Here is a 27,120-nt window from a genome sequence, read left to right as displayed (position 1 = left end):
GGTCTTACCCTGGTGGCTGAGACAGGCCATCCCAACACTTGGTGGCACACTAATATGAACATTGATAGGATAAATCTCCCCAGACTTATCCAATCGGCTATGAACATTTAAAACTGACATGAGTCTCTATAAGTGTCCAGTTTTAGGGTCTTACACAGAATTATACCAAACAAAATGAATCAAACATGCACTTTATTTATTTATTCTAAATAACGAAAGTACATCTAATCGGATTGAAGCTAAGGGCATACAAAACTATCTAACACCTTCGACAAGCTACGGCTCTGGGAAAGCGACTTCTAGCCCGCCAGCACTCCTTTAGTGGGTTTTAGTGGAGAAGAGTTCAGACCCCTCGGATGAGTTTCCTTACCTGTGGAGATTGGTACATGGCCCAACATTGTGAGGTTCGAGCATGCCTTCCTAGTAGTCGCAACACCCTCTCCGTACAACGCCATTGTAGGGCGGCCCGTCACTCACACACTTCGTGCAGTGGTGTCAACTTACTACCTGGCCATGAAGTTCTCCACGAACTTCAGGGGAGGGGTAGCCCGGGGCGATCAGTTCGAGTCCCGAAAGTGTTATGTTGTTGCTCTGAAAGGAAAAGGAAAACTGGCGGATGACCTCGAATTGGAGCGGCCTACGGAATACTTTGAAGAACAAGCCACGACCATCGAAGGAACAATTCACATTCCAACCTCACGGAAGAACCAACCAGAACTCTCCAAATGGGAACCACAATCGAGGAACCCCTTCGCTCTCGGCTAGTAAATTTTCTACTTGAAAATTTAGATGTATTTGCCTGGTCTGCGGTAGAAATGCCCGGTATAGATGCTAAGGTTATAACTCATAAATTGAACACTGATCCTTTAGTCAGGGCAGTTAGACAGAAAAAACGCAACCTAGCCCCAGAGCGCTAGAAGATAGTCGATGAGGAGGTCGGGAAACTCCTCGCTGCCGATTTCATCAGGGAGGCCCACTACCCGAGTTGGGTGGCTAACTCCGTTCTGGTAAGAAAGGCCAACGTTAAATGGCGCATGTGCGTCGATTACACTAATCTGAATCGAGCCTGCCCGAAGGATTGTTTCCTTCTCACCAAGATCGATCGCCTAGTGGATGCGACCTCAGGGCACGAGTTGCTGAGTTTTCTCGATGCGTACTCGGGCTACAACCAGATCAAGATGGATCCCTCCGACAAGGAAAAGATATCGTTTATAACCGAGCTAGGCTTGTACTGTTATAAGGTTATGCCTTTCGGACTAAAAAATCCCGGGGCAACCTTTCAAAGACTTGTCAACAAACTTTTTGAGCCGTTGATCGGCGATAAGGTTGAGTGTTATGTAGATGACATGGTCGTCAAAACCCGATTTTTAGACAGTTTAATAAGTGACTTGCAGTGCGTTTTTGAAATCCTGCGCAAGTATAATATGAAGTTGAATCCTAGTGTGTCTTTGGTGTCACCTTGGGCAAATTCCTAGGTTACATAGTTAACCAGTGTGGAATCGAGGCAAACCTCGAAAAAGTCAAGGCTATTCTAGAAATGAAGCCACCTCGCAAGTTGAAAGAGGTTCAAAGGCTGAATAGTCGCATGGCTGCCTTAAGCCGCTTCCTGTCCAAGTCGGCAGATCGTTGCCTCCCCTTTTTTAAGGCAATAAAGGAAAGTAAAGACTTCGAATGGACTAAAGAGTGCCAGCTCGCCTTCGACGAGCTAAAGAAATACCTAGTGATGAGGTGGTTAGCTCGGTACTAATAAAAAAAGTAGATTGGGTCCAACGACCTATCTACTACGTAAATAAAGTTTTGTAGGATGTAGAAACCAGGTACCCAAAGATCGAGAAGCTGGCATACGCACTGGTCACGGCAGCTTGGAAGCTCTGCCCGTATCTCCAAGCCCACACTGTTGTAGTCCTCACAAATAAGCCTCTGAGACAAGTCTTACTCAAGCCCGAGGTATCTGGCAGACTTACGAAGTGGGCCATCGAACTGAGCGAATACGACCTCCAATACGAACCTCGGATGGCAATTAAGGCCCTAGCCTTGGCCCACTTCATAGCAGAGTGTACCTTCAGCACCACAATCCCCGAACTACCAGAGATCGGACACGAAGAAGAGGCTTCAGCCAGTACGGCACCGATCCTGGTCAAAGTAGGGCCAACTTGGGATGAAGAACGTTGGATCCTTCATGTGGACGGGTCGTCCAATCAACAAGGAAGCGGAGCCGGCGCCATACTACACGGACCAAGCGGAATGAAACTAGAGTACGCACTTAGGTTCGAGTTCGCGGCGTCCAATAACGAAGCACTACTAGCCGGACTCGCATTAGCAAAAGAAGTACAAGCAAAGCACGTCGTCATCCGCAGTGACTCCCAGCTCGTGGTCAGTCAGATCACCGGAGACTACGAAGCCCGTGATCCTGCCATGGCCGCCTATTTGGCCAAAGCCAAAGAAATCCTGCAAGACTTCTAGTCTTATTTTATCAAGCAGATTCCAAGGTTTGAGAACGCTGAGGCCGATGCATTGTCCCGATTAGCCAGCACGAGCAACAACACCATGAGGACCATACACATAGAAAACCTGCCTCGACCCAGCATTCTCAGGGGGGCAGAAGAGGTTGCTCCTATTACACAAGCCGAAGCAAGCTGGATCGACCCACTCGTGAGCTACCTACTTCACGGAATCTGACCTGCAGATCACAACGCAGCCAGGAGGATAGAACGACAGGCAGCCAAGTATGTCATGATAGACGGGCGATTGTACCGAAGATCCTACACGCTCCCCTACTTGCGCTGTCTGCAACCGTCAGAAGCTGAGCTTGTTCTCCATGACACCCATGAAGGCCTATGCGGCGGACACTTGGGGGCAGGGCTCTCGCACAAAAAGCACTACGGCAAGGGTACTATTGGCCCACGATGAAGGCAGACGCAATGGAGCTTGTCAAGAAATGCGACAAATGTCAGAGGTACGCCAACATCCATCACCGACCTGCTACCGACCTAAAGTACCTCACCAGCCCATGGCCCTTCGCACAGTGGGGAATTGACATCCTCGGACCATTCCCGCCAGCGACAGGACAGAGGAAATTCTTAGTAGTAGCAGTAGATTACTTCACAAAGTGGGTAGAAGCGGAACCCCTAGCAACAATCACAGCTTGAACCGTGCAGAACTTCTTTTGGAAGAACATAGTATGCCACTTCGGATTGCCCCGAGTGCTCATTTCCGACAATGGTAAGTAGTTTGAAGATATCAAGTTCCAGAATTGGTGTGCGGAAATGGGGATACAATATAACTTCACTTCGGTAGCACACCCCTAGGCAAACGGGCAGACAGAAGTCACGAATAGAGCCATACGACGCGGATTGAAAGCTCGCTTATCCTGAGCTAAGGGGCTATGGATAGAAGATTTGCCCAGCACACTATGGGCCTACCGAACTACAGCCAAGACCGCCATAGGAGAAACCCCCTTCAACCTCATCTATGGCACGGAAGCAGTAACCCAGTCGAAATTGAGATACCCACACTACGTCTAGAAGCCTACGACGAAGAGGGAAATGACGGTGAGCTCCGCACCAACCTCAACCTAATAGAAGAAGTAAGGGACCTTCCTTACATCCGGGCCGCAGCCTACCAGCAAAAAGTAACCCGGTATTATAACGCCCGAGTCAGAAAGCGACACTTCCGCGTTGGAGACCTAGTCCTTCGAAAAGTCATGGTGCCCGAGCCTGGTATAGGTAAGCTCGGACTGAACTGGGAAGGTCCCTATCGAGTGAAGCGGATACTAGGAGAAGGCACGTACAAGCTTGAAACCCTCGATGAAAAGAAAGTGCCCCGCGCATGGAACATCAGTAACCTAAGGCGATACTATCTCTGGTTACGAACCAAAGCATCAGCCCTGAAAACAAGTAAGCATGCTCTAACTCTCAAATTGTGATTTCTAAGCCCGCCGTCTAATATGGGAGTACTAACTTAGCCATCAGGTTAGTACCCCGGGTCCTCTGATAGCTAGTTCCTTATAGGTCTCCAAGGAGCAACTAAATCTAGGAGCGGACTATGGGTCCCTCCCTAAGCCTAAGGGCCACAAGAAGACCCCAGTTGCCACTTCGGCCTGGGTGAAATCCAGGAGCGGGCTATAGGTCCCTCCCCAAGTCTAAGGGCCACAAGAAGACACCAGTTGCCACTTCGGCCTGGGTGAAATCCAGGAGCGGACTACGGGTCCCTCCCTAAGCCTAAGGGCCAGAAGAAGACCCCAGTCGCCACTTTGGCCTGGGTGAAATCCAAGAGCGGACTACGGGTCCCTCCCTAAGCCTAAGGGCCACAAGAAGACCCCAGTTTTCACCTCGGCCTGGGTGAAATCCAGTAGTGGACTATGGGTCCCTCCCTAAGCCTAAGGGCCACAAGAAGACCTCAGTTTTCACCTCGGCCTGGGTGAAATCCAGTAGTGGACTACGGGTCCCTCCCTAAGCCTAAGGGCCACAAGAAGACCCCAGTCGCCACTTTGGCCTGGGTGAAATCCAAGAGCGGACTACGGGTCCTTCCCTAAGCCTAAGGGCCACAAGAAGACCCCAGTTGCCACCTCGGCCTGGGTGAAATCCAATAGTGGACTATGTGTCCCTCCCTAAGCCTAAGGCCCACAAGAAGACCCCAGTCGCCACTTTGGCCTAGGTGAAATCCAAGAGCGGACTACGGGTCCCTCCCTAAGCCTAAGGGCCACAAGAAGACCCCAGTTGCCACCTCGGCCTGGGTGAAATCCAGGAGCGGACTACGGGTCCCTCCTTAAGCCTAAGGGCCACAAGAAGACCCTAGTCACCACTTTGGCCTAGGTGAAATCCAAGAGCAGACTACTGGTCCCTCCCTAAGCCTAAGGGCCACAAGAAAATTCAGGAACGGACCCCAGTCGCCACTTCGGCATGGGGGAAATTCAGGAACGGACTAAGAATCCCTCCCAAAGCCTAAGGGCCACAAAATGCCGAACTGACAAAAACCTGGTTATCTCTAACCCTTAAGGGAAAGACAACTCGGGTATGAACCCTACGGTGTCTACACCCTTGCTGCTCTTACTCAGCTCGGTAGCCCGATAGTCCAGGGTAACCCGCGCAACCCGAAGTAACACAACTTCACTCAGTTACCCTTACCACCGACTCGGTGGCTCGACAGCTCGGGTAACCTATACATTAAATTGACCAGCTCGGAGTCCACTCACACTTAGAAGTATTTTTGCACTCTGAGATACTCGAAAGAAACTATATTTCATTAAAAAGAGAGTTCAGATACAAGAATTTTTACCCAAGCTCAAAGGTTCGGGATAGTACATTCACAGTTCAGAAAGGGAAAAAGAAAGGAGCTGTCACTCAGAAGGGTCTGCCGCCTCGGCCTTAGTGTCGCCCTCCTCCCCCAAAGAGTCGGGCTCTGCGTCCGCCTCCTTGGCCACTTCAGGGTCCAATCCATATTCAACCTACAAAGCCTCAAATTCTGCGGACTCCTTGAAGCTCTCCACGGCCTTGACCCTCTCTTGTGGGATAGAAACTTCGAGGTCTGTAGTCTCCCGCTCCAGACGTGCTTTCTCCTTGTTCAATGAGGAAATTTGTCTCTCCTGAGTCAAGATAAGCTCCTTCTGGGCCTCAACCCCCTTCTTGGCCCTAAGCGCCTCGCCCCGAGCATGGTTCAAGTCGCGGTGGAGACTCTGCATCTGCGTTCTGGCGTCGATAGCTTCCTTCGTGCGGATCACCACTTGGCAAGCCAACACACGACCAGTGGAGTTAACCTGCAAACCAGAAAGTCGAGGTCAAAAAAAAAAAAAAAAGAGAAGAGAAGAGAAAGGGGGAGAGGAAAGGTAGAAGGCTCACCACCATATAGTGGCTTGCAACTAGTCCTAGGAGAGCACCTGGAGCCAGCTCGGCCCACTTCGAGACTTCTTCTTCGAAGACAACCTCCCGACTTTTTCGCATGGCCTTGATGTGGTCCATGATGCTGTCCTTCACAGCCGGAAGATAACCTTCTGGTCCATCCATAGGTATGGACGAACACCTCGGCTCTTCGGACTGAACTTCCTCACACAGGACCTCAGCCAAGGTCTTAGGGGCAGCAGACAGGGCCTCCTCCTGAGGTACGGAAGACGGTTCCACAATGACTACCTCGGGAGATTGCTTGGCCTTCGGACACGGTCTCTTCGCGCCCCTCTTCCTCCCTTTCTGGGAGCTCCTCAGAAGACTCAGCATTGACCGGCATGGTAGCTACCAAAAATAAAAGGTAAAATTAGTCACGAACTAATCAAGATCTTGAGAAAGTAAAAAGCCCAATACGACCTACCAGGACTCAAGCCGGCCTGCACGAGCTTATCTTCGGCAAGGTAGTCCGAGCAGAGGAAGCCGAGCTCCGCCCAAGACTTAAGTGTCTCTCTTGTCTTCAGGCCCAGCCTAACACCAGGTACCTGAACTACCGACTCCATTGGGTCGAAAAGGGCCACCCCTCGGGGTTACGAACTACAAAGTAACCCCGTTTCCAGGCTGGAATCTTGTTAGGAAGTTTGTGCAATAGCTTGTACCCCGGGCGAGGGGATAGGTAGTAGGTTCTCCTGTGCTCGGGGAGAACACAGGAGGAGTTTTTCTTGATAGACAGGATGGTGGAAAAGGTGTCGACGTCAAGGGGAAGACAATAATTATAAAAGAGTGAAATGGTCCCTACCACATTACGAACAGAGTTCGGGTGTAATTGATCTATGATTATATTAAAGGACTTTAGGACCTTGGTGATTAAAGGATGTAATGGAAGACGAAGACTAGCCGCGAGCTGCTCTTCAAAAACCACGATCTCGTTATGATTGTGCTCCCAAGGAAAGTTACCACGAGGAAGGCTATAGGAGAACTCCCTCGGGAGGTGGTACTGGTGAACTAGAACCTGAAGTTGGTCTGAGGTCATGGTTGAAGAACTGAAGTTGTCTGGCTCCCGACCTCGGCAGGAGGTGGATGCCTGACCACCCGAGGCCTCTCGGGGAGCCTGTGCTTCAAAAGGGCCACGATCTTGCCCCCGAACTCACAATGGCCCCATCCTGGCCACCAACCAGGGCCAAGGCACCCACCTCGGCCTTGTCAAGAGGGCCATTGGAACTAGAAGGCGACATGGCGATAAAACTGAAAAAAAAAAGAAAAGAAGCGAAGGGAGACTCACCAAAAAATGGACGACTTGGCTAGGAAGGAACAACGAACCGGGAAACCCAAGTTGAAGAAGCAAGCTCAACCTCAAGACAAGAGCTGATGGATTTGTAGCAAAGGAAAATGGGTCCCGGAGGACACTATTTATAGCCACTGTGCCGAGAAATCAACGATCAAGATTAAAACGATATTGCGTCTCCTAAGAAAACCGGCTGCAAGACCCTCGAGAACGAAATCAATTTAGCGCGTTTTTTGGCGTTCGTGGAGCTTATAAGATCGCTTGACGTCAACACGTGAATCGCACGCGGTCCGTCCTACATCAACTTAAACTCCGAGCCAAATCCACTTGTCACATCATGAACTCCCCGCACCAGGTTAGGGGCATTTGATGAAGGGTGATTTGGCCCGACCTCATAGACGGACGACGCGTGTACGTGACAAAACACAAGTGACAACCTGGCATAAGCCAGCTCGGTATAAAGCGAGCTCGGGTATGCTAGTACTCCGAACTGGGATCACCTCAGCCCAAGAACATTTGAGCATTCACAAAGGCAGACCAAGGCACGAGCTCGAGAAGCTCGCTACTCACTAGCTCGCTACCAAGCAGCTGGGTATCTCGCAGATAGCCCATTTACCGTACAGAGCTCCGCGTGGCCACCTCGAGGAATGCACCCCCCTTTTTCCTGAACCCCGCTGGACCATATTTATAACGGTAACATTAGTTCACCAACTCCCCGTTCTGGCGGGAAGTGACAGTATTACCGTTTGGCTGCGCTTCAACCACCTAACACGCGACAGGTCCCATCGTAATAGGGATTCAGTGACCGTTCCACCTACCCACCTGAGCCAGTGTATAAAAGACCCCGCACTCACGTGGGGCAGAGGTATGTTCTATTACTATTATTGATTGTGCGAAATCTCTACTCTCTGAGCTCTCATTGTTATCATCTCCAAGCTCTACACTATCATTGTGTTCTAACTTAGCCATCGGAGTATCCACCCCGGGATCTCTGAGCTCCTCTCTTTTAGGAACCTGTTCTCGTGGTTGTTGGAAGCCAGGTCACCTCCAGCAGGGAGTAGCCAAATTACGCCACATCAGTTAGATTTCAGGAAAAAATGCTGTTCCTAGCGATTAAAATGATTGTTTTTTCTACTTCTGGGAACAGAAGCACAGGAGTTATTTTCTTTTCTTTGAAAATGTTCCCAAACGTTACATTAGTTGGTGATTTTTTTGTATAATTATACGTATATATTTTTTTTCAGTTTGTATAATTATACATATCTTCTAAGAGATTTCTAAAGGAAATTAAATAGTAAATGATTTTTGCGGATTGCAAAAAAAAGTAAATGATTTCATAGAGTACTGCAGGTAAAGTTAATTAAAGAATCTGATAGGCAACGATGAGTATGTGGATAATATTCATCCCATTTGATGCCAATTTCTCTCATCAAAATGCATACTTAAAATACACTTCAACACTTGCCAATTGCTTCTGGTTACACCAGACACATTAAATATGGAACTTGTATCAATCTAATTTTATTCTTCCACAACAACTCTATTGTCAAAAATATTGATGTTACTGTATTTATCAAAAACAAATTGATGTTACTGTCACGTGGTTTAATTTACAGCCTCTCCTTTTGTTACTGTAACTGATTTATATTCTGCATGTTGCTTATTACTGTGTTCACCATTTTTTATCACTGGCATGGAGGTTGCTTTGTTGTAACTCATGTTGCTTCCTCTCTTTCTCTCTTCATGTCCTACACTCAACTTTGGCAGGTAGCAGCTCTTGTTCCCCAATGTGAACTTGACTCTTCAATAGATGTTAGCTTTCCAGACATACAATCACGACTAATGACTCTAGCACTACGCAAAATTCATTCTTCATTGTGCCAGTCCCAAACTCTTCTAGTTTTCACTAACCAGGTATTTTTCTAGTGTAATATGTACTCTGAACTGATAATTCTTTTTTATTTTCCTCATTTATTTCAAACTGTCTTATAACAAAGACACATGATATAAAATTAATTATACTCCTTTATTCTATTCAGGTTAGATCTAATTTAAAGCCATGTCATGGTTTTGTGCATGCAAATGAGGTAACTTGTGGTGGAAATGCCTTAAAATTCTATGCAGCAGTACGAATGAGAATCACAAGAAGAGCACTGCTCAAGATGGAGAACGAGGTAAAGCTTTTATTACATTAAAGGAGCATGTATAGCTAGGGGTCCTCATCAAAAACCAAAAAACCAAAATATCCAGTTAACCGAACTGGTCGGTTCGGTGTTTTGGAAAAAGTGAAGGTACAGGTTTGATTTTGGTTAGCCAATATGAAAAATTGGTGGTTAACTGTCAAGACTGTTGGAACAGACCAATAGAAGGCAGTTAATCAGTTTTACAAGAGGAGGCCATATCAGCACAACTAACCATCCACTTGTAACAACTGCCATCCAATTGTAACAACTGCCATCCACATGTAACAACTGTAACAATCAAGATTGTAACACTATAAGTAGTAGAGCAGAAAAGGAATAAGACATCGACTCTTTCAGCATTAAAACTCTCCCCCCATCTCTCTCTCTCTCCTTCCAAGAATTCAGGAGGTTGGCCCCTCGAAGAGCCCTGAGTTAGGCAGGTTCCTAACAATTTGGTATCAGAGCTAGCATGACCAACACAAGAAACACGTTAGTAGACAGCCGAGTGGATCAGATGGAGGTCGAGATCCATCGAATGTCTTCAAATTTCAAAGAAATGAAGGAAGGCTTCACTGCTCTCCTCCTTCGACTAGAGAAGGGGGCAACGAACATTGACAGAGGAAGCCAAGAAGAGCGCAGCAATGAAAACAGCCGCAGAACAGGGGCGGCAACAAAAATAGCCAAAATCGAATTCCCCATCTTCTCAGGCGGTGACCCAACTCCCTGGATTCTCTGAGCTGAAAGGTATTTCGATTACCATGAAACACCAGGGCAAGATAGGGTAGCTCTGACTTCTGCATCTTGAAGGGGAAGCCATCCTCTGGTTTCAATGGTACCGAAGGGGGCACCCTCATCAAACCTGGGTAGACTTCACCGATGCCATGACTGTCCGTTTTGGATTATCTGGGTTCGAAGATCTTGATGAAAATTTGGCAAAGTTGCAGCAAGTGGGATCAATAAAGGAATACCAGATGGAGTTTGAAAGGCTGGCTGTGAGAGTCCAAGGGTGGACGAAGAAGGCGTTGGTGGGAAGCTTCGTCGGCGGCCTAAAAGAAGAACTGCGACTGGAATTGAAAGCGATGCAGCCCACTTTGGTCATCAATGCGGCATCACTAGCAAGATTGTATGAGGACAAGTTCAGTCGAGCAAGAAAGGTGCAGCGACCATGGGTTCTAGGAGCAAGAAGGGAGCAAGAAAGGACGACAACACCAGACAAGGAGGAAGGAGTACTGGGCCCAGGCCCACTGGTTCCTTTCAAACGGCTGACCTGGGCAGAGATGCAAGTCCGCAGAGATAAAGGTCTCTGTTACAATTGCGAAGAGAAATTTGGGCCAAGCCATCGCTGCAAGAAACAACAAGTGTTTCTCCTCCAAACAGATGCTGAAGAGGAAGACGACATCACCGGTTGCAAAGAATCTAACCCAAGGTGGGAAATACAATCCATTAGCACGCCTGGAATATCCTTACAAGCCCTTATGGGACTTGCGTCCCCTCAAACAATGAGAGTTGCAAGGCTGATTCTAGGACGCCAAGTGCCAATCCTCATAGATAGTGGCAGCTCCCTTAACTTCATAACTCAAGTCTTGGTGGATAAAATGGGACTTCCGGTTCAACCAACAACGGCCTTTACGGTTCATGTGGCCAACGGTAACAGCCTATCTTGCAATAGCATTTGCATGGGCCTACCACTAAAGATTCAGGGTCATCAGTTTGCGGTGGACCTATATCCTCTCCCATCTCAGTGGAGCAGACGTGGTGCTAGGCATTCAATGGTTAAGACAGCTAGGACCTGTGGTCTGTGACTGGGCCTGTCTCACCATGGACTTCACATTAGGAAACTCTATAGTCCATCTACAAGGGCAAGCATGCAAGGGCCCAAGGCCCATCAGTCTTGCAACACTGACAAAGCAAAGAGGAGATCCAGATCAGCCCATATTCATGCACATAGACTCAAATTGGACCAGGCCATCCTTGGCTAACAGCAGCCCAGATGGGCCTAGAGACTTCCAAAGCCGCCTACAACAACTCCTTCAGCACTATGGCAATGTGTTCAAAGAACCCCAAGGACTGCCACCATGCCGGGAGCATGACCACCGCATCCCCCTCATGCCGGGATCAGCCCCGACCAATGTAAGACCCTACCGGTACCCTTACTTTCAAAAATCTGAAATCGAGAAGCAAGTTCAAGATATGCTTAAGCAAGGGATAATACAGCCCAGTCACAGCCCATTCTCTTCACCGGTACTATTAGTCAAGAAAAAAGATGGGACGTGGCGGTTCTGTATTGATTACAGAGCCCTTAACAACATCACCATTAGAGACCGATTTCCGATACCAGTCATTGATGAGCTGTTTGATGAACTCAGTCAAGCCACCGTATTCTCAAAACTGGATTTACGAGCTGGGTATCATCAAATAAGGGTACATAAGGAGGATGTTCACAAAACAACTTTCACGACACATGATGGCCACTATGAGTTCCGGGTCATGCCATTTGGGCTGACCAATGCTCCAGCCACATTTCAAGCGTTGATGAATGACATATTCCGGCCATATTTACGTAAGTTCATCCTTGTTTTCTTTGATGACATATTGGTCTATAGCCCCAATTGGGAGGAACATCTGAACCATCTACAGGTCACCCTTGCAACACTTGAGGCCCACCAGCTGTTTGCTAAAGAGTCCAAGTGCTCCTTTCGACAAAACCAAGTTCACTACTTACGACATGTTGTAGAAAAGGGGACTGTAGCGGCTGACCCTGATAAAATCTCCAGTATACTGGGCTGGCTGCAACCCAAATGTAAGAATTGAGGGCCTTCTTGGGCTTGTCCAAGTACTATCACCACTTCATAAAAAACTACGGCCTAACAGATACCCCATTGACCCAATTGCTGAAACAAGACGCTTTTAACTCGTCAACCCAAGTCCAACAAGCTTTTGAGCAATTGAAACAGACAATTGCGAGCCCTCCAACATTAGCACTGCCCGATTTCACAAAAGATTTCATCATTGAGTGTGATGCCTCCGGTCAAGGCATTGGGGCTGTTCTCATGCAAGAAGGGCGACCACTAGCCTTTTTCAGCAAGGCCTTAACATCACAAAAGTGGGCCAAATCAGTTTATGAGTGAGAATTAATAGCAATAGTCTTAGCAGTCCAACATTGGCGATCCTACTTGATCGGTAGACGGTTCACAATTCGGACCGACCATTAAAGTCTGAAGTTCTTATTGGATCAATTAGTTCTATCCCCAGAACAGCAACGCTGGATATCCAAGCTACTAGGTACGACTACAGAATTGAATACAAAGCAGGGGCTGCTAACCGAGTGGCGGACACCCTCTCACGACACCCACAGTCATTTCAATTACTAGTATCTTTCCCAACCTCTCCACTCCTGGATCTACTGCGAAAAGAAGCCCAATCCAATAAGGAGTTACAACAGTTGAAGGCCCAAGTATTGGAAAATCCCTCACTGCACCCCGGGTAGACAATTAAGAATGATCTACTCTTCTTCAAGGGATGCCTGGAAATCCCGGCAGCCTCTGCTCATCTCAGGAAGCTCCTGGAATTATTCCATGCCTCACCCACAGGTGGCCACCCCGGCATCCTACGAACACAAAAGCACATCGCCACACAATTTCATTGGAAAGGCATGCGTACATCTATCCAGAACTTCGTAGCCGGGTGTGCAGTATGCCAACAAAACAAGTCAGCCACTACAGCACCAGCAGGCCTCTTGCAACCACTCCCAATACCAACCCAAGTCTGGGATGATATATCAATGGATTTCATCACGAGATTGCCCGTTTCTACCGGAAAAACAGTTATCCTTGTGGTAGTAGATAGACTGACGAAATACAATCATTTCCTACCTCTATCACACCCATTTACAGCAGCCCCAGTTGCTGAATTATTCATCTAGGAAATTATGCGCCTACATGGGCTCCTTAGCTCAATTGTATCAGATAGGGACCCTATCTTTATGAGCCGTTTCTGGGCTGAGCTCTTCTGCCTACACGGAGTTAAACTATTCAAGTCAACTAGCTACCACCCCCAATCCATTGGGCCGAATGGTGGTATAACACCACTTTCCATAGCGCCGTAGGGATGACACCCTTCAGAGCTTTTATATGGTCGGGACCCACCCCTTCTACTTCCTTATGAAAAAGGAACCACCACAGTAGCGGCCGTTGAAGAATAGCTAACGCAACGAGATGAGGTGCTAAGGGAACTGAGACATCATCTCTTACAGGCACAACAATGGATGAAGCACACCTATGATAAACACCACAAGAATGTCCAATATGGAGTAGGTGATTGGGTATTTCTCAAATTACAACCTTTCAGGCAGATTTCAGTTGCAAGCCGACAGTGGAACAAACTCAGCCCGCGCTATTTTGGCCTATTTAAAATCCTGGAGAGAATAGGATCAGTGGCCTACAAACTAGACCTTCCGGCAACATCCAAACTGCACCCTGTATTCCATATCTCCTTACTAAAGAAAGGGCCGAAGTCAGGAGTCATTACAAGTACGACCCTTCCCATATTTTCAGAAGAAGGACAAGGGCAGACTGAGCCTGCCCGCATCATTGATTTCAGATGGGTGCATCCGGGTGGCAGAGTCATACCAGAAGCATTAGTTGTTTGGTCTAACCTTTCGGAAGAAGATGCAACCTGGGAATCCTACTTAGATCTGCAATCAAATTTTCCTACATTAGACCTTGAGGGCAAGGTCGCTCTAAAGGAAGGGGGGATTGTCAAGACTGTTGGAACAGACCAACAGAAGGCAGTTAATCAGTTTTACAAGAGGATGCCACATCAGCACAACTAACCATCCACTTGTAACAACTGCCATCCACTTGTAACAATTGTCCTTCCAATTGTAACAACTGCCATCCACTTGTAACAACTGTAACAATCAAGATTGTAACACTATAAGTAGTAGAGCAGAAAAGGAATAGGACATTGACTCTTTCAGCATTAAAACTCTCCCCCCCCCTCTCTCTCTCTCTCTCTCTCTCCTTCCAAGAATTCAGGAGGTTGGCCCCTCGAAGAGCCCTGAGTTAGGCAGGTTCGTAACATTAACCAAACCAATTGGTATATATATTCTATATATTTTTCATATATTATAAATTATATAATATACATAAATATAGCATTATATATATTTATAATATATAATATATTATATATCATTTATAATATAATATATCACATATTTTTTTAGTATTTATATTATATAATTATATATCTATTTATAATATATATAAAAAATTCCAAAAAAACTGAAGAATCAAACTGGTCAAAACCGAAGTGGTCAGCTGTGAGCATCCCTAATAATAGACTTCTCTATTCTTCGTCCATTTGAGGGCTTTGACTCTTTTGTATTTCTTATACCATTATTTTTATGGGAAATTATGAGGGAGGGAAGATACTGCTGAAATGTGAGCTGCCTATGCAAGGATGAGCTCACTACATCTCTTTTGCCCCCCTCCCCCCATGGATTTCACTGCAAAGTCTATGAATTGCTCAAACAATACCAGTAGGCAACCCTATACTCCACAAAAAATCTACTTTGTGCTTCTCCACATGAATAGCAAGTGAAAAAAAAAGGTCCTATTCAAAGGACAGGAAAATTTTTGCTCTCCATAGGCTCTCCACCTGAAACTTTAGCTCTGCCTTTTACTAACGGTCAAGGTTCAAAGTATCGACATGTATCGACCCGTATCGGCCGATACGTATCGTTCCGGGACCCCATCGATATGCCCCTATAGTGGGTGTATTGGGGGTCTGACCAGTTCAGGGGATGGAGGAGACCTAAACCGGCCCCCCTGAACTGGTTTCAGAAAAGAAAAATAGTATTGATTCGCCTGATACACCCATACCGGTGTATTGGGCGTATCGATATTTGAACCTTGCTAACAGTAATGGAGGAATAATAGAAAATGTCTTATTAAAATACATTTAAAATAAAAAATACTTTCATTTTACAAGACTTAATGGTACCCATCCCTAAACTTGACTGGTGAAATGAGTCTTGTTTTTATCTTGATGATGGGAAAACAAGAATTAGAAATGAAACATGGGGAATAGTTTATCTGGATGCAATGATTGCGTGTGGTCTTTTGGAAATTAATGGAAATAAGGACAGCATGATGGTTAAGAAGTAAAAGATGTGGAGGCAGGTCATGGCTAGGTGACAAAGCACCCGTGGAGGGTTACTTTGCTTAATTGCCAAGGTATTTTTTACTGGTGCTATTATACAAGTGAGGAATAACTCAAGGTTTTTTTCCATTCTCTACATATTGATTATTGTTTCCTTCTTTTCCTAGTAACAAAGTAGTGATTATATTTTTCATCCTTCTCATCTTTTCCTAGGACAAAAATAGGGGCTCAGCCCCTCTATTTTCTAAAATTTCTTTTCTTTCTTCCATTTTTTGATAAATATGTTGATTTTATATGTTTTAAATGAAGGTTATACATTTTTTTTATGAGGATTATGGATAATTACTAGTGAAAGATGGTTGGTGCTTGTTATGGAACCCATGGAATTACCCTAGGATTCATGATTTTTATTCAAAAAATCCATTGCCTAGGCAGAAAGGCAGTCCCTTGTTGTACAATGAATAACAGTAACAGATGGATGTGAAAACTGAAAACTAAAATAATTACTCTCTTATCTGTTTCTTCTCTTTTGCACCTATTCCCTGTTTAAGTGCTTAGCTGCATTTTTTATGTGATTAATGATGGTTGAGCTTTCTCTTCAGATGTTATGTTCTATTGCATCTTTTGTTAGATTTTGTTTCAGTGGGTTGATTTTGGCAATTTCTTTAGTAGAAAACTTCATGAACCTTCATCAAGGTTTTCTGATTATCTATCTGCTTTTATGTTATTCATTGCCTTCATTGCACTCTATTTTCCATTCCTTAAGACCTTGAAGTACTCTTAGTGGGGAAGGGGTAGGGACATTGAGCGGTGTCAGTTTGAAAGAAAACAAAAACAAAATAAGAGAACTTACATCTCACCTCTGTTACTGTTAGTGGGGAAGGGCAGAGCTAACATGTAAGGATGTCAAGCAGAGAGCTCACACTGGAGCACTAGACAGAAAAATCCCAATCTCATCCATGTAAAAATAGTGATGCATCATTAATTGCCTAACTAATAGAAGGCATCCTGCAATATATTGCTTCTATTATGCCCCTGACTGTTATTTGCAATCTCTTTTCTATTTGAAAAACAAAAAGAAAACATAAAAAGATTTGTTTTCATTTGAGGTTCTTTTCTAATATTTGTCTTCTAGATCACCGGCCTTGGTGTTTCTGTGCAAGTGGTGAAAAATAAACTGGCACCTGCAATGAAGAGGGCTGAGCTGGAGATCAGATTTGGGAGTGGAATTTGCTGTGAATCAGAGGTCTTGGAGATTGCTTGTCAGCATGGACTCATATTGAAGGAAGAAAATGGATATCGAATAGAAGGGAAGGTTTTCAACGATAAGCAGGAAGCTGAACGATATCTGGCTGAAAACGTTGGTGTTCTAGATAAGATTGTCACAATCTTAAGAAAGCAGTTGTTTAAGAATGAAGCATAATCATGATGGACCCCAGTTAGAACATCATCGGGGAGAGAGTATCAGATCTAACATAAAAAGATGGAGCTGTATTTGTCCAGTTGTAATTGGTTTTCGCTCCATGGCCGCCACCCATCCAGTTTTTATGGCAATGTAAGCTTCAAAACATTCACATTCATATTTTTCTGTGCATTATTCCAATTGTGGACTCCGATTGTCTATAAGACTGTTGGTGATGAGTTGTGTTAGGCGAATGTACATCTTGAGCTAAGTGAAGAATATAGGGCTGACAGCATCTTATTGCTCTCCTTGGACTCTTTAGTCGCGTTATTGTTGTAAGTTATCTGATACATTTGTTTCTGACTTGAAATATTGTACACTACATACTGTTTCTTTTTCTCAAATTTTTATTAAGCTTAGCCATCCTCAAATGGTTGGTTTTAAAGTTTAAACTGGAGTAGCACGAACAATTCATTCGGCCAACTTCACGTAGTTAAGGATGGCCTTTGATGATGATGATGACATTTCTTAATTTGTGCAAATCTCAAATGTCTGAGATGTCAATCCTAGGTTTGGACTAGCAGTCCCCTTAAATACATATTATGACTCCAGAAGTCCCATTCGATATTGTCCAGAATTGCTGCGCCACTTAAAATTGGTGACCTAAGGAGGTTTTTTTTTTTTTTTTTTGATCAATAACAACAGATTTCATTAAATAGTAATAAGGTTATAAAAAACAGGGGAGCTAAAGAATCTCAACTCCCCAGGGAAAGGATAAATCCCAAGCTGAAATAGAACAAAACAATTACAACTGAGCCCAGAACCCAGAAATCCTATTCACTCCTTGCCTAGCCAGACCATCAGCAAATGAGTTTGTACTTCTCATAACTCAATTACACTGAATTTTCATATTCTTGGACAACCATTTGAATTTCCTCTTATCATTACTGTAACTCCAAAGCTTAGAATTGTCTTCTTTCAACCAGTTCACTACCACCACAGAATCTCCCTCTACAATCAGCTTCTTGATCTTTAGTTCTTTAGCCTTTTGTACCCCTTCCAAGGCTGCTAACACCTCAGCCCTCAACCAATCCCCCACTCTAATTGAGCTAGAGAACATAGCTGTTATATTACCATTCTCATCTTGTAAAACCCCCCAAGACCCGAGGGCCCTGGATTCCCCATGTTATTTCCATCAAAATTTAATTTAATAAATCCAGGAGGTAGGTGGAGGATTCCATATAGTATTCAGGGTTTTTTTTTAGCTAAGGAGTTTTAGAGGCACTACCCAAGTTTCAAAATATTGCTAAGCTTAGAAATGGACATGTATTTTGAATGTGTTGGATATGTATGAATACTATGAAAAAAATATGAATATATGCTTGGATAAATTAGGGAAACACTTATAAATTAATCCTACAAACACATTAATAACATCAAGTGGGTTGATAACTGTGATATAAACACATAAGAAATGCATACTTTAACAGTTTATATGAAGAATTATATTACAATCAATATGGTGGGCATGTAAATATTCATGACATGCCGTGTAACATATACAAATTACTAAATGTGTAAAATCATTTTATGTTATTATTGTTATTTTTATTCAGTTAAATTATTAATTGATAATTAAAGAATTTAGTTAATCTAAAAAGTATATTAGATTCATTAGAATGTAAGATTCCAAGCACAAATCAATGTGCAACTATTATATCATCAGCAAACAAATTGATTTGCTGTAAAAGCTAACTATTTGTTTTGTTTCCTGGATACCCAGAAAATCTCAAAAAAGCTTTTTCCTTTTTTTTTTTGTTAAAGAAGGTTCTCTAGGTTTATATCTAGCATAGAGCCTACATTGAAGTATAATTAATGGTAGTCTCCCATTGTTCCTATTCCCGGTTGTTTGTAGCACAGAGACGGTGGGCCAAAGCAATAAAATGTTACAGTAATAGTGTATGCCCATGTTTACAGACTTCAAATGATTTTTGGTCAGTGGTTGCTTCAATTGGACAAGGACATGTTTTGTGGTATTAAGTACCATCGTAAGAACAATTGCAAACTGTAAATGTTTGTTTACAGTTTGTTGGATCAATAATAACAATTGCAAGCTGTATCAGCGAATTAACTGAATTTGATGGCTTCGTCACTGGCTGTGGGACCAATAATAACGACTCAATCTCTTACTTGACATTTAATTTATGGCTGGCATGGGGAGTTATTAGTGGTCAGTGATCACACAGCTTCAAAGACAATAATCAAATAGGGGTGTTCATAAAAGTCGAAAAACTAAACCGAACAGAAAAAAAAAAAATGAACCGAAAAATGTGGTTAATCGAACTGCCAGTCATACCTGTGCTCTTTTTTCTCTTAGCCCTTGTTTAAGTTTTCGATGAGATCTCTTAAGTACTACCCTACAAACATTCATGATTTTTTCAATAAAAAAGATTTTAACAATTGATCAGATAAGTCTTACATTATGGACCCTTGATTTCAACATTGAAATTCTTACATTGCCGAAATAAATCTAGACCGATTAGATTGGTCCGACCTGAGGCATATATATGTATATATAGATTGGTTCGATCGATTAAGCTATATAATATATGTAATATTTGTATTAATAGATGTCCAAAATGATCATTTTGGTTGGGTTTCAATCAAAATCCTACCGAAATGACCATTGCATTTGGCCAAAAGGGAAAACAAAAGGAGATTTGGGGACACCATCAACTCTCAACTCAGGTCTGTGGCTCAGGTTCTGCTTCTTCGGTCTCACCATCTAAGAGTAGTCTTGCTCACTATCAACTCTTCTTCACTCAGGACCTCACCGTATAGGAGCATTCTCTTGACCCTCACCGTCTCTCTCTTCCATTCAACCACTGAAAAAATACGAATCATCTTGGATTGGTTTTAAGTGTAAACTTCCATTCTTTAAACTAGTCAAATGGAATAAAATTAGACCAATTTTCCTCCGCCCTCAACCTAATAATGATAAGATGATTTGGAGGGTTGGACCATAAAGGAAATTTCTCTATTAAATCTACTTAGAAAGAGGCTAGTGTGATTGGAAGGGATTAAGAGGGCCTATCATGATCCTTAGCAGCATTTGGGGTCTTCGGATTCCTCCTAAAATTAAGACTTTTATACTCTTTCTATTGAGCTATCGACTTCCCTCAAAAGTTTTTCTTGTTGCTAGTGGAGTTCCCATTGATGAAAATTGTAGTATTTATGGGGAGAAAGAGAACATTGATCATATATTTAAGAATTGCTCCTTAGCAAATCAAGTTTGGCTTGCAATTAACTCTAGCATTATAGGCCTAGAGGATAATGGTTCTTCAAACTTAGATCGGTGATACAATTTGAATAAGGATAGTAGAGTAGAAGGGACTATGGCTAGAGAAAGAGTTGTCTCATTCTAGGGTTTTTATGAAAAATAGAAATGAAAAAACTTTTCTAAACCGGTGCTCCCCCATTCTATCATCATTGAATGGGCTTTAAATTTGTATTTGGAATCAAAATCTTGTGATGCTTAGGACCCAAGTATGGATAAAAGAAAATTATGGAGAAAAATTAGATGAAAATATCCTAGAAAGGGAATCATTAAAATTAAATTTGATGCTTCAAGAAATGATAATGGGGTTTTCTCAATTGCTTTTATTGCCAGGAACCATTTGGGGATATTCTTGATGCCAAAGCATATGCTATTAGATTAACCATGATAAATGTTGTTGAAGCTTGAGCTGCTTGGGAAAACCATAACATTGCTAAAAATTTTAGAAATCATTTTATAATTATTGAAAGTGATTTACTCCTTGTAATCTTTTGTTTGAAGCGACAAGTTTGAGTTTCATGGAGATTGGACGCCACCATTATGAAAGATTTCTTGAGGATGGCTGGGTGGCTGCAGTGCAGTGTCGCTTAGGCTACGTTTGGAAATGATGCAAATGGAGTGTAAATTTCGGTTCAGGGTAACATTACATTTATGTTTGGCAACATTACACTCTGGTTCACTTTTGCTTGTGCTTGGCAACATTACATTTATGCATTGACAAATGATAAAAAATACATTTTCCAATACATATTTACATTGATAATAAGATGTAAAATCAATAAAAATAAATAAATTTGCATTCAATTGGGCTTTCGATAAAAAAAGGAATATGTTTTATTGGAACTTGTGTTTGCATCCATTACAGCTAAAAGTTTGTTTGATAAGAAGGTAAATTTGTCAATGCAAAACTAACCCAACTTTGCAATTTATATGGACCGTTTTACACTCTACATATTTGCATTGTTTCCAAATACAGCCTTATTTTCACTCATTACGAGAAGCAAATCAAGCAACGGATTGGTTGGCACATCAAGCTCTTTCTTTCTCCTCTGATCCCCTCCCCTTCAATGTCTTCTCTCCCTAATTCCCTTTTGTGTATATGTTTGAGTGATGTTTGGGGCTGAGCTACCCCCACCTTGTGTAGCTCCTCCTCTTATCTACCAAAAGAATAAAAAAAAAAAATCATCAATGTATCTTTGCTTCGTGCCTTTGAAATTCTAGGTTAACCAAATTTTGAAAATGACGTACCGTAGATTGAGGAAAAAGATGAAGTCAATCTATTGTTACAAGCACACAATCAAGACGCTTGAAAACAAGGTGATCATTATCTCTTTGATTGGACCAAGTATAAGAAGATCCAGATGATCCTAAGTCAACAAGCCCATAGTAATCAAAGGTTGCATGCATTAACATTATTTGGGAGTTGTTAGGACTTCAACCCCCACTCTTCTTGATGGTGTTAGTTTTATTCAAATCTCTAAGTATTAAAGAACAGTGCATGGTCGACTCCGAGAAAAGATGTAGATTGTTCATGAAGCGAGTTCGAGCATCTGTGCTAGGGTCTACAGAGGATGTCCCACGTGCAGTTAGAGGATACTTATGAAACCGAACTACCATTTGATTTGGTTTATTAAACAAATTTGAAACGTTAACACCCTTATCAAAAAAACTACAGACCTCCTAAAAGTCATCCAGAACCAACATTGTGAATATTATAGGAGGAACACTAGTAAAGGATTTTACTACTCTTAAATACACTACTCTTGGTTTCATTAACAAAAAAGAAGATGGGTTTATACTGCTAGATAAGACTCTTAGGCTCCGTTCGTTTTTCAATAAGTTATTTACCGGGTAAATGCACTTACTTGGGTAAGTATTTCCTAGGAAAGATTTACCCGGGTAAGTGCATTTACCCATGTTCTTTTATTCCCTACATAAATAAGGCAATGATCATTTTATCTCTAAAAATCCAATATTAAAAGGGACATTTTTGTCCCATTCAAGTGTTGGAAACTTTTCTCTTTCCCACCTAGGAGATGAGTATCATTTACTAGGGTAAGTGATACTCAAGAAAATAAACTTTTCATAGCCCCCACATTAATCTGGAAAAAGAACATGGGTTTCTTGGTCAATGGGAGTCAAAATCTCATTGACCAACTTTACTCCTCTCAAAATCCAAACAAAGAACACCCCTTAAAATGATGAACTGTTGAGGGGATTCCTCCCCCTTGATAGTTCCAACATTGCAATTCATGGCACTGATGGCGGTGCTTTAGGGCCCACCACCTCAACCTTAGACATGTCATTGCTCTACTCATCTCCTTGATTTCTATTTGTTCTTCCTTGATTAGCTTAACCAATAATTAGTACTTTCTTCATAACATGCTTCTTCAAATTACTTGGCTTGCCAAATTTAGAGGATAATGGCACAGCCCATTATCCATTAAGTTTCTTCCTTTTGATATAACTTGATGGGCCATTAGTTACTGGTTAACCAGGATTTTCATGATCCACCTCTCTCTCTCTCTCTCTCTCTCTCTCTCTCTCTCTCTCTCTCTCTTCTATCTATCTATCTATCTATCTATCTATCTATCTATCTATCTATCTGCCTATCTATCTATATATATATATATATATATATATATATATATATATATATAAACTTGATGGGCCATTTGTTAGGAATTTTCTCCATTTTTATTTTTTTTTATTTTTAATTCTATGTCATTTTTTGAAACAACTAATGAGAGGCTTTCCTTCCAATATAAGTTTACCTAAAATCTCTCCCTCTCTCTCATATGTTCCCAATAATGTAAATAATCTCTTCTCCTAGAATTTATCCTAAACTACCTTCCCCACCTAAAACTTCATCTTAAAACATATCCTAACTTTCCCAGTTATATATTTCATTATTTTTAGGGAAAATCCCCAATTAGTACCATGTACTTTGGTCCAATTGCCACTTTGTCCTCGAACTTTAAAAGTGTGAATGCAGTGTGAAACTTTTTTTAGACTAAAATTACCCTCTATTTCTTTGTTTGTTAAAGGGTATATAAGTCATTTTATTATAGCTTTAATGGCTACTAAAATCGTTATATTTGTGTATTTAATCCATCTCTAATTGTAAGGGTTGAAAATGTAATTTTAATTATTATTTTTCACCTCATTTAATCCCCTCATTAAGTCTTACACATAAGGTGTCAAATCCCATTTTCACTTATTAAATCCTATATTTTTAAGTTATTTTTCATTAATAAGTGCTACTAATTAAATCTATGTCAATATTTTTAATAACAATATAAACCCATATATTTTAAAACTGACGTAAAAGCAAAACCATTCTTTATCCAAGTGGTAGCTAAGCAATTCAACCATCCGAATCAAATTGATCAACCTATGAAGTCATAGTTAGGTAATACAATTTTTAGAATAGAAATAAATGTAGAAAATTACAAAAAATATAGAAAAATAAAAATTTATGATATTTTTATTAATAAAGTAAAAAAAATAAGTGTAATAAACAAGAATTGTTTTTATTGATAACGAAAATGAAATACATAATTTAGAGCTGATAAAAAATGATATATAAAAACTAATAATAAATAGTCCAACTTTTTAGTTAAATGTGTTAAGCCTTAATGTCATAAATAAATAGTAAAAATTAATAAAATATAAAAGTACAAAAATGAAAAAAATACATAAATTTTGCAAAGAAAAAAGCATTCAGGCACATGTATAATATCATATATTTATTTTGTTAAAGAAAAAATAAGTGTGACAAAAAATACAAAATAATTATAGAAAAAATTGAACATGTATAATTCTATATTTACATTACTATTAAAAACCGGCCTGGAAATAAAATTGCTTTGGCTTCTCATAATTGAGGAGGCAACTAGTTAAAGTTGAGAAATGAGAAAAAAGAAAGAGAAGAAGAAGAAGAAATCGCCGGTGGCGGCTATCTACATGTTCATCATCATTGCTTCTAGAACACCGTTTACCCTCTTTTTACATCTCTCTCATCTTTCTAAATTTCTCTCAAATCCTAAATCATTTGCTTCATTGGTGTATTTTCTATTTCTAAGATAAGATCGATGTTTAACCTTTCATCTTTTGCATCGATCTTTCGATTTCTTCATTGGATTTGGATTTGCAATTTTTATGTTGTTACAACTAGGGGTGGATTTGAGTCGAGCCGAGCCGAATAGTACCAAGCTCGAGCTTGGCTTAAGACTATTCTATAAGGCTCGAGCTCGAGCTCGAGACTATTCTGTAAGGCCCGAGCTCGAGCTCGGTTCGAGCCAAAACCTTGAGCTCGAGCTCGACTCGAGTCAAAAGTTCATAAGCTCGAGCTCGGCTTGGCTCAGCTCGTTTTATATTTGTAAAATAGTGGTTTAGTGCCAAAAAAGAACCATTGACCTGACCGGTTCCTGAGCCAAACGGTTCAACCATCTAGTTTGGTCTGGTCTGGCCTTTAAAACAATGTCTAAAATACTCATTTTTGAATTTAGTCCCTATTTAATTCTAAGGTTTAAATTATAACTTGAATTACTACTTTTTACCTCATTCGGTTTCCTCTATTTAAATATTATGTTTTTATGACAAATAAACAAAAGAAAAAATATACAACTAAACAAGGTTCTAAATGTCGACACAGGCCGATAGGTCGGTATAGAGTATTAGCCTGTATTGGTGTTTTTTTTATGTTTTATTTATTTATTTTTAAAACTGATTTAGAGGGATTGGTTTAAGTCCCGGCTACCCTCTGAACCATGGCCTAACCCGATACACCCCCTGTCGGGGCGTATCGGGAAGGCCCAGATGCGATACGTATCAGCCGATACAAGCCGATACGCGACGAAAGTTTGAATCTTGACACCAAAAATATAAAACACTACAAAAAGAAGAGTCTAGCCATACAGGTAGGCCTGTCAAGTATATTTGAAACTTCACAATTGATATGATTATCACATATTTGAATGAGTTGTTTATATAATCAGCTTTATATTTTGCAATATGCATCTTGTTAATAATAAAAAATATAAAAACAAAAAATAAAAAATACATAAATTTATAAAAAAAATTAATATAATATTATTATAATTATCATTATTTAAAATTTCCATGTATAAAGCACATACACATTTACTAATCTTGAAAATGATAAATCTATCGTAGTCGATCATCATGGAATTAATAAGTACGTACATTCAAAATACCAGTGCAGTATTTTATTCTTTTACAATGACCGGATTGCTTAATAACTGCTTTATTCACCTAAAGAGACTAATGTTGTGTCTGTATTCTCCACTCTTCTTTTGCTGAGGTGGATCTTCAGTGAAAGTGATTGCTTGGTAATTATTAAACTTGTGTGCGGAAGGGCAATACGTAGTGATGGTGCGCAATCCGGCCGGTCCTAGTGGTCAATGATCTTGCCTCTGTCTGGAGCCGAAGGTGCCTGAAACGGGGAAGAAAGCGAGTATCTCTGGAGAGGGACCTAGTGAGAATGCTCCGAAGCACAAGTTAGTATCCTCAGAGGCAAGATGATAAACCAGATGGCGCAAAGTTCATATACCTCATTCTTGGGGGGTAGAGAGCCTTTTATAACCACTTCGCACACTCACTCCTAAGCTTCTGTCAGGTCGGGTATGATTACCTGTGCTTCTGCCAATTCAGGTGTCCTCACCCCTACTAGGGCAGAACTGCCACTGCTCTCTTTGTCGGAGGTGTCTTTGTGACTGGAGATGGCTGTGGCAGGTGGCGGTGGTAGGTGGCCGTTGGAATGCGGCTGTCAAGCATCAAGTCTCAAGTCAGTAAGGTGTGCCACCTCAAGATACGGACTCCTTCGGTGTCAGGTACGGTGCAGTTATCCAGTTCGACGTTCCGGAGGCGAAGTGCTGGAGTGGTGTGCGAGGTGAAATCTTGAGTTCGGGTAGAGATGTGGCCCAAACTGCCATGGGGCGGGCCAGTTCGGGTTGTTGCCTTTTGTAAGGCTCGGGGTCCAAAGGAGAGCTCATGCTCCTCATGGGCAGTTTGGACTGCAGGTTCCTCTTTTCGGAGTTCATGCCTTGGGCGTACTGTTGTTCTGAGCTGTTGCCTTTCCACGTGTTGAGTGGTTATGAGGTCGGGCCAAATCTTCCTTCATCACGTAGTATACTTTCTTGATGAATTTGTCGAATGAAAAAGTCGATCTTCTTCCTTAATTTTCTATTAACAACTTACCGCTTGTTCCTCAGAACTGTAACAGAGTTGCCTATAGAATTGTAAAGTCTGTTTGTTTTGTCCAAACCATCCATACTACTTGGCTTGTGGAACTTATTATCTCATTGTATCTGATCTTTGGTTTTTTTAATGAATGAATGCTTTCTCTTTCTCAGAAAGACAACAAAAAAGAAAAGAAAATTCAGAAATAGTTAGGTTGAACATGATTTTGTGGGAGCTCAAAAAATTTTATTAACTTCATACTCCATGGTGGGTAGACTTGTTCATGGGCTGGGTAGCCCGATGGCCTGGCCCAGCCCGGCTTGCACCCCAATCGGGATTGGTCATGTAATTAGCTCGCGGGCCTGACCTAGGGCCTAGCATAGTAAGCCCGACTGTGTTTCGGGACGGGCTTGAGATTTGTCAAAAATGCTCAACCTGATTCAGCATTATATATTTTATAAAATACATAATGTGTATTTTATATATTATATAAAATATATAAATAATATAATATTTATTGAAATATATATATATATATTTTAATTTAATATATAATTTTTATTTTTTTCTTTATAATTTCTGTCTCTCTCTCTCCCTCTCTCTCTCTCTATTTAGCCACTTCAGCAGTAGTAACAACATGGGCTAAATTTCAGGCCCGGGCCCAAGCC

The 27,120-nt window shown here is 41.9% G+C and overlaps 1 protein-coding gene across 1 annotated transcript in view; it reads left to right on the top strand.

Annotated features, from left to right (window-relative positions):
• RECA3 (RECA homolog 3) overlaps window positions 1-17,363 on the top strand; it is a 68,437-nt gene extending 51,074 nt beyond the window's left edge. Inside the window, exons 6-8 of the mRNA XM_088973325.1 lie at window positions 8,929-9,075; window positions 9,201-9,335; window positions 16,645-17,363. Coding sequence (XP_088829451.1) covers window positions 8,929-9,075; window positions 9,201-9,335; window positions 16,645-16,932 — 570 coding nt within the window. The 3' untranslated portion in view covers window positions 16,933-17,363. The remainder of the gene's footprint in view (window positions 1-8,928; window positions 9,076-9,200; window positions 9,336-16,644) is intronic.
• Window positions 17,364-27,120: the final 9,757 nt, after the last annotated feature.

The sequence above is a fragment of the Nelumbo lutea genome, chromosome 2, assembly GCF_056320005.1.
Source record: "Nelumbo lutea isolate HS-2025 chromosome 2, American lotus-T2T, whole genome shotgun sequence".
NCBI classification, from domain to species: domain Eukaryota; kingdom Viridiplantae; phylum Streptophyta; class Magnoliopsida; order Proteales; family Nelumbonaceae; genus Nelumbo; species Nelumbo lutea.
The sequence above is the reverse complement of the archived record's forward strand: the minus strand, read 5'-3'. Positions and strand labels throughout refer to the sequence as shown.